A 13,351-nucleotide genomic window follows, 5' to 3' on the forward strand; every position below is an offset into this window, starting at 1 on the left:
ATTAAACTAAAAATAATTTTTAAAATAAAATTATAAATGGCTAAAAATAAATAAAAGAGATGTTTGGTGAAAGAAGTTAAAGTAAATATACGTATAAATTGTTGATATATTTTTTTTGCTAGATAAGAGGAAGCCAATTTACTAACCACCTTCTTTAATTATTTTTTAACCTTATAAATAGGAGATTTTTCAACCATTCCCTAAATATACTCAAAAGAATATTTAAAAAAAAACTCTTGAACAAGTGTAAAGAGCCAAATCGAAAATCAAAATCACACTACTAGTGTGTGGTTATTGAAAACTACTCATTCACCACCTCTCACACGTCTTTCATCTTTTAAAAATAATCACAAATTGCTCTCAAACCACAAAACATAATTGATGAGGTTGTCTTTCAGATTGTGACATCTAAATTGAGGTATGTTTGTTTGGTTTTGATTTGATTTTCTTCAATAATTTGTACATACATGTTTGTTAATTTCGTTTTCACAAAACGTGGGATTGTCTTACTTTACTTTTTCTTTCTCTTGTTGAGAAGGGATTTTAAGGATTATATATGAGGATTTTAGAATGATAGTGAAATTGTGATGAAATTATGATGATTGGATGGATGAATGAATGATAGTAGAATATTTAGGATGGAGAAATAGTCCTAAAACGTATTGAATTTTCTGCAGAAAATAATGTCTACGAATTCGCGTTCACATATCGATATTGATGATTATTAGATCAAAATCGGAAAACTTTAAGAACTTCATATAAAGTTTAATTATAAAAATATCAAATATAAAAACTGGAGATCTAACCACTATTCAAAATTTCAGATATTAATTTCATGAATGCGTGAGATTGTGACCACGTTAAACCCTAATTTCAGGTTAGTTTGCCAAACACTTAGATTTTGATGATATTATTAAATATTATATTTAATATAAATATAAAATAAACTCAGAATTTAACAACTATAACTAGTAATATTCGTTTCATATGCTTTCTGTGCAAGTGGAATTTAAAATCATGACCAAATACTTTGTACAAAGTTTTAATAAGAATGTTAATTAAAAAATGAAAAACCTTCCAAAAGAGATAATTACCTAAAAAAAATTATGTTATCAATAAAATATAACTTAATTAAAAAAAATCAAAAACTCAAAACATCATAAATTATCTGTGTGAATTTTTGTAATTTTCGTTAATCGTCTGTTTCGAAAACTTCACAATTGTCTGTATAAATTTTTTTGTGATTATTATCATTTCATCTGCGTGTGTGCTAAAAAATTAATTTCCAATTCATACTGAACTATATCCTTAAGACAAATTCTGAAATAATTGTTTGATATCTAAATAACCCAAAATGTGAGATTCTTTCTACAAATACAATCTAAAAACTTTAACTTTCTCACTCATTTTCTTTTGAGTTATCATTTTTTAACACTGAAAATGACATAAACCATCTTCCACTAGCTATGGTTTTTTTTATACCAATTATGTTACATACCTTATGGTGTCCTACCAAGCTGAACACCATGTACCATCAACCACCATGTACCATCAACTTTATAAGATGACAAAAATCAATTATGTAGTACTCTCACGTGATATATAATCATCTAACAGTCCAAGCTATATAATAGGCCATAAAATAATGTCATATGATTATTTATTTTCCTTTATATAATGTGTGAGATTTCTATGGCCAATAACTTTTGTAATAGTTTCTGTAGAACAGAAAGAAGAATTTGAGGGTCAAGGTGAGAAGAAAAGATGGCTTTGGAGAATTTGTTCAACATATTGTTATCTGTTGAAACAAGTAAGTTCTAATCAATAGTTACAAATTCATGCTCCTCTCTCATTATTATTTTACTATAAACAAGTGTTTCAAATTTGATATAAGAAAAGAGAAAATTAACTTGTAATAGTAGTTTCTAAGTTTGTTAATAAATTCGAATGCACCTTATCGCTTATAGCATAAATATTTATCATCATAAACGATTATGTTTAATTTAATTAAAGCCTTCTTTAAAATTGTGTAAGATGACTTACAATGCAGAGTCTCGTATTTTTTCATAATTATGTTATAAAAGAGTCTTTTTACATACGTGAATTCATGATTAATTTACAATTAAATATATTTTATTAAAAAAACTCACAATTCAATTGAAATTAATTTCAATCTTTTGAATCTATTCTCTCAAAATTATGAGAAAACTCTATATTTAACATTTAATTATTTTATTTTCTCAAAGATGAAGTGACTCTTCTCTCAACAAAGAGCCATTTTTTACTATCTTTCTCAAATGTCTTATTCAAATAATATATCTTATAAATTCGGTGAATATAATACATATTTTAGTGGAACATAGATTTATAACAATCTTCACCCAAAGTAAAGTACAACACGTAACTATATAGTATTTGAAAAATCAGAGTCTTGTTATTTTAGTGGTTTAAAGGTCCATCATTTTGGAAATTATGACCTAATTCATTCTTAATAGATTACACACTTTCATAATTAAATTCTTCATTGGTCCATAAAAAAATTATTATATTGATTAAGATTTGAGTCGTGAGAGTATATTTTTTTCAAGATTTCATATTTAAATCCGTAAGATGTTAATAATTTGATGTTGAATTATTTCATATAAAATTTTGCTCAGACTTTAAATGAGTCGCTGCTAATAGAATATTTAATTTTTTTAAATTAGTCGGTCTCAATATCAGAGATCAAGTTTTTTTATATGAATTGACGAAGCATATAATGTTAGTGTCAGGGACAAATATTCAATCATCTAAATCCCAATCATACCTTTCTATTTTTGGTCTTATTTTTAGAGTTTGAAAAATCAAAATTGTATTCCTACACATCATTTTTTTTGTTTTGAATCCCATCTATAATATACGTGAGAAATACTATTAATTTTCTATAGAAAATTTGGAAAATCAAAATAAAACAAAAACTAGTGGAGATTCCAATTTAAAGCAATAGTGACACTTTAACTTTTTCTGTTTTGTTTTTTTGTTTTATAAATAGTTATTCCTTTTTTGTTTGACAGTAAGCATTATGTACTTGAAATTCTACACCTTTAAATAATCCATAATCACTTATTGGTCTTGCCAAACATATCTTATCATATATTTTTTTCTTTAAGAAAAATGTTACTGATATCAAAGTTGACTCAATTATTGATGAAAGGACAAACAGAAATTTGAAAAAGAGGAATGTATAATAATAATAATAAACTATTTAGAGTAGTTTTAAAAGTGATAAATTAATCACTTTTTTCTATATCAAAAAGTCTTTATTATTGAGAATTTTATACTTATATACTCTCAATACTATTTATGCTTCTTCTACTATATGCTACCATGAATCTTCATGATTTTGATATCACTTTTCATTTGAATTTACCAGAGTTTAGAAGTTTTTCATGGCAGCCATTACTCTCACCATGCTTATTGGAACATGTAACTTTACCTCTAGAGTTTGGATTCTTTGTGATATTGTTAGTCCAACTTTTAAGAAATTGGATGAACAATGTCACCAAGCAAAACAAGCTCTCAGAAGTGAATCCAAACGCCATGAAATTCGGTTTCGCTTACAAAATCGGCTTATTTTGCACCGCGTTATTGTTTGCTGTTCATGGCTTAATGCTGTTTTTGATCATCAATCATGGTGAGCCGGAGTGTACCTCGAAGCTTCAAGCTTTAACATCGGAGATAGCTCAAGTGTTATCGTATGCAATTGTTGTGATCGCGATATGTAAGATGTTGAAAAAGCCGAACGCTTATTTCCCTTGGATTGTAAGAGCTTGGTGGTTTATCGGTTTCTTTTCGAGCATTATCAGCACGATTCTTCATGTTCATTTCAGCGTAAAAAACAACGGTACTATCGGTGTAACGGAATACGCAGATTTTCTTGGTTTGGTTTCCTCAACATGTCTTTTAGTTATTTCGACAAGAGGCAAAACAGGCATGGTTATCATTGCGACAAAAAATGGAAGTCTAGATGAACCACTATTGGGAGAGAAAAACGAGAAACATTCTTCCGAGTTTGTAAGAGAATCGTCGCCATACGGAAAAGCTACACTTCTTCAGTTGATAACTTTCTCATGGCTCAATCCATTGTTTGCAGTAGGGTATAAGAAGCCTCTTCAATTGAATGACATTCCTGATCTCGACATTAAGGACTCTGCTGAATATCTGAATTGCTCGTTTGACGAGAGTCTTCGACAAGTTAAGGAGAAAGATGGAACTACGAATCCGTCTATCTACAAGGCAATTTATTTATTTGCTAGAAAGAAAGCAGCGATCAACGCGTTTTTCGCGATAATATGTGCTTCCGCGTCTTATGTTGGTCCATATTTGATTACTGATTTTGTGAATTTTCTCGCCGAGAAGGATATCCGTGGAGTAAAGAGCGGATACCTTTTGTCGTTAGGTTTCTTATGTGCTAAAATGGTTGAGACCATAGCTCAAAGGCAATGGATTTTCGGTGCTCGGCAGTTAGGTCTTCGATTAAGAGCAGGGTTGATAGCGCATATATACAAGAAGGGCTTACATCTGTCTAGCCGATCGCGTCAAAGTCATTCCGGTGGTGAGATAATGAACTACATGAGTGTTGATGTGCAGAGAATTACCGATTTCGTTTGGTACGTAAATGTGATATGGATGCTTCCGATTCAAATTTCCTTAGCCGTTTTCATTTTGCAAACAAATCTTGGATTAGGTTCGTTGGCTGCATTAGCCGCGACGCTAGCGGTTATGGCTTTGAACATACCGCTAATGAAAATACAGAAAAGATACCAATCAAAGATCATGGATGCAAAAGACAACAGAATGAAAACCACTTCAGAAATTCTCAAAAACATGAGGACTTTGAAACTTCAAGCATGGGATAGTGAATTTTTCCAAAGGATAGCGTCGTTGAGAAGTGTCGAATATAGTTGGCTATTGAAGTCGTTAAGACAACAAGCGTTTAGCGCGTTTATCTTCTGGGGTTCACCTACATTCATTTCAGTGATAACCTTTTGGACATGTATGTTCTTAGGGATTGAACTAACAGCTGGAAGAGTCTTATCGGCATTCGCGACGTTTCGAATGTTACAGGATCCTATCTTTAGTCTACCTGATTTACTCAATGTCATCGCCCAAGGAAAAGTTTCTGTCGATAGGATCGCTTCGTTTCTTAAGAAGGAAGAAATCCAACACGATGCGATCGAATACGTCGCAAAGGACAAAACAGAATTTGATGTTGTTGTTGAGAAAGGAAGATTCAGTTGGGATCCCGAGTCAACAATTCCAACACTCGATGAAATCGAGTTGAAAGTTAAGAGAGGAACAAAGGTTGCGATTTGCGGTTCTGTCGGTTCAGGGAAATCTAGCGTGCTATCGGGAATTCTGGGAGAGGTATATAAACAATCGGGGAATGTTAAGATTAGTGGAACAAAAGCTTATGTTCCACAATCTGCATGGATACTTACTGGAAATATAAGGGATAATATAACCTTTGGAAAAGAGTTCAATGAAGATAAGTACGAGAAAACCGTTGAAGCATGCGCGTTGAAGAAGGACTTTGAGCTATTTTCATGTGGAGATTTGACTGAGATTGGTGAGAGAGGGATTAATATGAGTGGTGGACAGAAACAAAGAATACAGATTGCTAGAGCAGTTTATCAAGATGCTGATATATACCTTTTTGATGATCCTTTCAGTGCCGTTGATGCGCATACCGGCACTCACCTATTTCAGGTTAGAATTTTTGTTTTTATATTTTAAATATGTAAATGTTTCATGGTATGAGGACATTGTTTTGAGAAACTATTGCATTGCTTAATGTTTTGTGTTCCTCATGTTTTTTGCAGGAATGTCTTATGGGGATTCTCAAAGAGAAAACTATACTTTTTGTTACACACCAAGTTGAGTTTCTTCCAGCAGCAGACCTCATTCTGGTAAATAATTCTTTAAAGTTTGGTTCTATAAACTATGAAGATTGGTTTTGATTTGTTAACAGTGTAAAACTTTTTACAATAGTGTCTCAAAATTCTTAGCAGTGTTGTCGATGGCAGAGAGCCAAAATCCCGCCGGCGGCTTTGCGACGCCGTTGTAGTGGATTATGGCGGAAAAATCCGCAATATCGGCCAATATTCACTATTGGGGCGAGCCCAAAAACCCCATGTATATCCGCCATGGAGGATATTTGATAACACTGACTCTTAGAATGTTTGGGTTGGACCTAACTATCCCTACAAAACACCTCTCATGCTCGGGATTGGACATCTAGAGCATAGACATGATTGGTGGGGGCCCGATAGCGGAAACCTGATAGCAGGTGGTGGCCTAACGGATCTTAAACTTGACTCTGATATCATATTAGAATTAGAATTTGGCCCAACTCATTCCTACAAAGCCGGCTTCAAAGGTGAGGCTTCATTTACTTAAGATTTCTTTGTTTTGATTTATTTCTTCCAAATGATTACCAGGTAATGCAAAATGGAAGGATTGCACAAGCTGGAACATTTGAAGAACTTCTAAAGCAAAATATAGGATTTGAAGTATTAGTTGGTGCTCATAGCAAAGCACTAGAGTCAGTTCTTATGGTTGAAAACTCAAATAAAACAAATTTAAATCCAATACCTGAAGGAGAATCCATCACCTACTCACACTCAAGTTCTGAACTTTTGCACACAAAGCTCGACACAGTGCAAGATAACCCACCTGATAACAAAGGAAATAAGGATGGAAAATTGGTTCAAGAAGAAGAACGAGAAACAGGAAGCATATCAAGAGAAGTTTATTGGTCTTATTTGACCACTGTTAAAGGAGGACTTCTTGTTCCAATCATAATATTGGCACAGTCGTCGTTCCAAATTCTTCAGATTGCTAGTAACTATTGGATGGCTTGGGTTTGTCCCACAAAATCTGATGCTAAGCCAATATATGATATGAACTTCATATTACTTATTTATATGGTACTATCTGTTGCTGGTGCCTTTTGTGTTCTTCTGAGAGCCATGTTGGTGTTAAATGTCGGACTTTGGACAGCACAAAGTTTTTTCACAAGAATGTTGCATAATGTGCAAAGAGCACCCATGTCCTTTTTCGATTCTACGCCAACTGGAAGAATCTTGAACAGGGTAAGCATAGCATATATATGAAAATTCTATTTATGTTTTTTTATTATTGTTATTATTATTAGAATGCAATGTTGAAAGTTTTAATTTCAGGCCTCAACAGATCAAAGTGTGCTAGATTTGGAAATGGCAAACCGAGTAGGATGGTGTGCTTTCTCGATAATACAGATTCTAGGAACGATTGCGGTGATGTGTCAGGCAGCATGGCAAGTGTTTATCATCTTCATTCCAGTAACTGCAATCTGCATATGGTATCAAGTACGTGTCTTGTTTCCGTCTTGCTCTCCCTATGAAAGGACATAAAACATGTGTAACTCGTTAATTTCACAATGTGTAAGCTATGTGAATCATATGATCGTAACAGAAGTTGAATGATGTTTATTTCAGAGATATTATAATCCGACGGCAAGAGAGCTGGCTCGGTTAGCACAGATACAGATTACTCCAATTCTACACCATTTCTCAGAATCTTTAGCAGGAGCTGCATCAATACGAGCTTTCGATCAAGAAGGCCGTTTCATGAGCTCAAATCTTGTCCTTTTGGATGGCTTCTCAAGGCCATGGTTTCATAATGTGTCTGCAATGGAATGGCTTTCTTTCAGATTAAACTTGCTTTCAAATTTTGTTTTCGCCTTTTCACTTGTCTTGCTAGTGAGCCTCCCTGAAGGGTTCATCAATCCAAGTAAGTACAAATCTATATTGAGAAAATATCGAAAACAGACGATAAAAGTAGAAACCTTTAAGATCATCAACTATCCATGTTTTGTGCAAATATACAAAGTTATTATCATATAAAGCTCGTAATAGGAATTGAAGATTTTTTTCTCGATATGTTACAGGCATTGCAGGGTTGGCAGTAACATATGGAATCAATCTAAATGTCTTGCAAGCTTCCGTTATATGGAATATTTGTAATGCAGAAAACAAGATGATATCAGTTGAAAGAATTCTTCAATATACAAATATAACGAGTGAATCGCCTCTTGTGATTGAAAACTGCCGGCCGCCAAGAAACTGGCCAGAAACTGGAACAATATCTTTCCTAAATTTGCAGGTTTGATATTGCAAGAATTTAGGATACAAAATATGTAACGAGTCAAGTTTATACGTCCAGTTTTTCCTAACATATCTTCTTCTATACGACAAAATATGATACAGATACGTTATGCTGAACATCTCCCATCTGTGCTGAAAAATATCACTTGTACATTTCCTGGAAGGAAGAAAATTGGAGTCGTAGGACGAACCGGCAGTGGGAAATCAACACTCATACAAGCAATTTTCAGGGTTGTTGAACCAAGAGAGGGATGCATTATGATTGACAATGTAGACATATGTGAGATAGGTCTCCATGACTTAAGGTCAAGGCTGAGCATTATCCCTCAAGATCCGGCCTTGTTTGAAGGCACGGTTAGAGGAAACCTGGATCCTCTTGAGCAATACTCTGACATTGAAGTCTGGGAGGTAAACACTTTAATCAAACAACTAGATCATGAACATGAAAATAAAGTTAAAGCATCTTTATCACTATTAGCACATGAATTTTTCATTTTCAGGCTCTAGATAAATGTCAGCTAGGTCACCTAGTGAGAGCCATGGAAGAGAAGTTGGACTCCCCAGGTTGGATTCATTAGCTATCAACATTCATAGTTTATTATGCTTTTGGTAATAATCAATCATTGTTATAACCGAAATGCTTTCTCAGTGGTTGAAAATGGTGATAACTGGAGTGCTGGACAAAGGCAGTTATTTTGCCTTGGAAGAGCCTTATTGAAGAAAAGCAGCATATTAGTACTAGATGAAGCAACAGCCTCAGTGGATTCTGCAACTGATGGAGTGATACAGGATATCATCTGTCAAGAGTTCAACAATCGAACAGTTGTCACAATAGCTCATCGAATTCACACAGTTATTGATAGCGACTTGGTTTTGGTTCTCAGTGATGGTAAGTGTTTGAAAGCACAATAAGAGTTTGACATATGATGTTTCTATGAAGTAGCTTAATGTATATCTTATGTTACAGGGAGAATTGCGGAATATGATGAACCATCGAAGTTACTTGAAAGAGAAGATTCCTTCTTCTACAAACTTATAAAGGAATACTCTAGCAGATCACATAGCTTCAACAACTTGGCAACTCAACATGTCCAAAACAAGGAGTAAATTCAAGAATTTATGGATAATATATTAATTTAGTGGAGTGACGGGTAGCTACTTGCTTGATGGGACAAAAAAGGCTCCAAACTATTTCAGTCACAGCTTCAATAAAGAAAGGAGTTCCTTCCTGGTCTCGTCCATGTGAGGTAGCAGTGCAAAATGGGAAATCATTAAAAGGTTCTAATATATCATATTTGAGGAGCATAGGCTCCAATTTTGAGCAGGAAAGAGCAAATTGGGAAGAGATTATAAATAAGGGAGTCTAGTTTCTCATCTAGTAAAACTGTAATAAGCAGTTCCCTGTATCTGTCAAGAAAATGCACTCTTGGAGAATATTTATTTTCAGTTGGAGCTCTTCGGAGCTCTTCAACTCCCATTCAAAAAGTAAAACTGAAAAAAAAAACTCTTACTTGAAAAAAGCTAATATATTTCAAGAACCTACCTTCATTTCATCATGAATAAAAGAATGACATACAAGTATGACTTGGGATCTCGCAAGGGATCCACTACGTCATGTACCTTTTCGAAATCCATCTTAATTACGGTTTTTTGTTTCCTAGAGTGGCCACATGAACACTTAATTGCAATCAGATTTTAAAAAAATAATAATTAACAGTTTTTGTTTCCTAGAATGGCCATATGAGCGCTGATTAGCAATCAGATTAACAACTTATATCTGTTTCAATACACCCTATTTTATAAGTTACAAAAGCTATGTTCAAAAACTGGTTCAAAAGAAGACCTTATTAATAAGTTCACCTTGATTAGATTCTAGCAAGCAAATATAATACCAATTTCTCAATATTCATGTAATCCAGGACATAACTTATTTTATTAAATTTGATTAAACATAACTTAGATACTGTTGTTGTTACTTTTGGAAACAAAAAACAGTTGGTTTCAAGCACAACACTTATAAGAGAAATCACCTATGAAAAGGTTATGTATTCACAATTTACATATAGTTACATTGTTATTGAAATATGGACTTTCAAATGATTACAAGGAACGAGCATTATATGAACAAGAGAGTTGAAATATTTGATAATATTATTTTTATAACTGTACAAGGATTCCTCCTTTATATAGAGGGAATTACAACAGGTGATTGACTATAGTTTAGGAAGAAAATCCTAAATTAAAGAATGAATAAATCATAATAAGAAACTACCTAAAATAAACTATATAGAAAAGGAACAAAATAATTATTTACAGACAGAATTATTTTCTGCCAGTTAAGAGCTGTAAATACTGTAATTTACAGTCTGTCAACACTCCCCCTCAAGCTGGCTTAAAGATATCCTCCATAGACAGCTTGCTAGTGATGTTGTCAAATGATTTTTTCGGTAATCCTTTGGTTAGGATGTCTGCTGATTGTTCTGTAGTGGGAATATATGTAATACAGATCTGCCCCCTTTCTATCTTCTCTTTGATGAAGTGTTTATCAACTTCGACATGCTTGGTCCTATCATGTAGGACCGGGTTATGTGCAATAGATATTGCTGACTTGTTGTCGCAATATAGTTTTATTGGAGGAGAACTACGAACCTTTAACTCTTGTAGAAGTTTTTTCACCCATAATGACTCACAAATTCCATGAGCAAGTGCTCTAAATTCCGCTTCTGCACTACTCCTTGCTACAACATTCTGTTTTTTGCTTCTCCAACTAACTAAGTTTCCTCCAACAAAGGTGCAATAGCCTGATGTTGATCTTCGGTCTGTCACACTCCCAGCCCAGTCAGCATCAGTGTAGCCTTCTACCTGAAGGTGTCCATGATTTTTATAAAGAAGTCCCCTTCCAGGTGATCCCTTCAAATATCTTAGGATTCTGAAAACTGCCTCCAAGTGTTCATGACCTGGTGCATGCATAAACTAACTTACCATGCTTACAGCAAAGGCTATGTCTGGACGCGTGTGAGATAGATATATTAGCCTTCCCACTAGTCGCTGATACCTTCCTTTGTCCACCATATTTTCTGTTTCAGCTGGTTGTAGTTTTAAGTTGGGCTCCATAGGTGTTTCTGCAACCTTGCATCCAAGTAATCCTGTTTCTTTTAAAAGATCCAGAATATACTTTCGCTGGTTCATAAATATACCTTCCTTTGATCTTGCAAATTCAATTCCAAGGAAGTATTTCAAGGGGCCAAGTTCCTTGATTTCAAAAACTTTAGCAAGTTTCTCCCTCAAATTTTTGAGTTCCAAACTATCATCACCTGTTAGAATAATATCATCAACATAAACAATCAAGATAGCAATCTTATTATTTGTTGAATGTTTATAGAATAATGTGTGATCAGCTTGGCTTTGGATAAATCCAAGCCCTTTTACCACTGTTCCAAACCTTTCGAACCATGCTCTTGGAGATTGTTTTAGGCCATATAATGACTTCTTTAGTCTACACACCTTATTTCTTCCAAGTTCTTCTTCAAAACCCGGGGGAAGGCTCATAAACACTTCTTCCTCTAGTTCCCCATTCAAGAAAGCATTCTTTACATCCAATTGATGTAAAGGCCAGTTGGAATTTGCAGCAAGGGATAGAAGAATTCGAACAGAGTTAAGTTTAGCGACTGGAGCAAAAGTCTCCTGATAGTCTACTCCGTAAGTTTGGGTGAATCCCTTTGCTACTAATCTCGCCTTGTACCTTTCTACACTCCCATCAGCCTTGCACTTAATAGTAAAGACCCACTTACAGCCCACCTGTTTTTTGTCACGTGGTAGGTCAACAAGTTCCCAAGTCCCAGTCTTTTTCAGTGCATTCAACTCTTCTAAGACTGCTAAATTCCAATTTGGATCATCTAGTGCTTCCTCAATGTTTCTAGGCACAAACAGATTTGTTATTTTAGAGGTAAAGGCTCTGTGATTTTGGGAAAGATTTTTATAAGAAACATATTGAGAAATGGGATGGTTTGTGGTAGTCTTTTTTGAGTTTTGAGTGCAGGTTCTGGTTCCTTTCCTAATAGCTATGGGCAGTTCAATAGTAGAAGTGGGAATTTCAGTGTTACCTCGACTTTCTCTTGGTATTTCTCCTTGGCCTTCCTCCGGAAATTCTGCTTGGTTTGTGGCTGAGATGATGGACTGCTCTTTGATCCTTTTAGGATATTTCCGAATATAAACACGACACTCTTTATTTGACTGTGGTATTTCTTTCCCTGTTTGGGCTCCACCTAAGTCTGGCATAGGATTTCCTTTGGAAAATTCAGGACTTGTTTCCACATGGTCTTCCTTGTTGTGTTCATTTCTTTGATCAATAAAATTTGTATTTTCAGTATGCACAACAGGGATAGGCAATGGTTCATGCACATGTAAAAAATTGTCTTCACTCAAATTATCATTCTCCCCCTGAAGGGAATTTTTTTGAAAAAAAGGTTGATGTTCTAGAAAGGTAACATCCATGCTAACACAAAGCTTTTTTGTAATAGGATTAAATACCCTGTACCCTTTTTGGTTTGGAGAATATCCAACAAAAATGTGCTTTTCTGCCCTTGGGTCCAATTTAGACCGAGATATGGAGGGTGTATGCATGAAAACAGTACAGCCAAACACTTTTAAAGGCATTTCAGTATGTAATCGACATGCTGGAAAAATTGTTTTGAAAGTGTCCAAAGGTGTGCGGTAATTTAACACACGAGTGGGCATTCTATTTATAAGATAGGTTGCTGTTAGGACAGCATCCCCCCACAAATATTTTGGAACATTACTCTCAAACATGATGGCACGAGCCACTTCAAGGAGATGTTTATTTTTTCGTTCAGCAGTGCCATTTTGTTGAGGAGTATTTGGACATGTCGATTGATGCTGAATGCCTTTATTTTTCAAAAACTCATTGAGATTTTTGTTAAAATATTCGGTTCCATTGTCACTTCTCAAAATGGAGATTTTTGTGTCAAATTGAGTTTCTACCATTTGTGAAAAAAGTTTAAATATATTAGGAACTTCAGATTTTTCATGCATAAGGTAGACCAACATAATCGGGTGTGATCATCAATAAATGTTACAAACCACCTTTTTCCAAATTGTGTTGTAATTTTTGAAGGACCCCAAACATCGCTATGGATTAAATAGAA

General features: G+C 34.4%; 1 protein-coding gene across 3 annotated transcripts; it reads left to right on the forward strand.

The window, feature by feature from the left end:
* Positions 1–269: 269 nt before the first annotated feature.
* LOC131616148 (putative ABC transporter C family member 15) lies at positions 270–9,816 on the forward strand. 3 transcript variants are annotated; one of them, XM_058887400.1, is made up of 12 exons: positions 270–418; positions 1,716–1,810; positions 3,413–5,748; positions 5,862–5,948; positions 6,480–7,133; positions 7,224–7,388; positions 7,518–7,812; positions 7,970–8,184; positions 8,289–8,594; positions 8,687–8,750; positions 8,836–9,075; positions 9,154–9,816. In XM_058887400.1, the coding sequence occupies exons 2-12, from the start codon at positions 1,765–1,767 to the stop codon at positions 9,291–9,293; spliced, it is 4,548 nt and encodes a 1,515-aa protein (XP_058743383.1). In that variant the 5' UTR covers positions 270–418; positions 1,716–1,764; the 3' UTR covers positions 9,294–9,816. The 3 variants fall into 3 exon arrangements, with proteins under 3 accessions (XP_058743383.1, XP_058743385.1, XP_058743384.1); XM_058887402.1 differs by having other exon boundaries at positions 273–418; positions 1,730–1,810; XM_058887401.1 differs by having other exon boundaries at positions 279–418; positions 1,725–1,810.
* Positions 9,817–13,351: the final 3,535 nt, after the last annotated feature.

This window comes from Vicia villosa, linkage group LG7 (assembly GCF_029867415.1).
Source record: "Vicia villosa cultivar HV-30 ecotype Madison, WI linkage group LG7, Vvil1.0, whole genome shotgun sequence".
In the NCBI taxonomy this organism is placed as follows: Eukaryota; Viridiplantae; Streptophyta; class Magnoliopsida; order Fabales; family Fabaceae; genus Vicia; species Vicia villosa.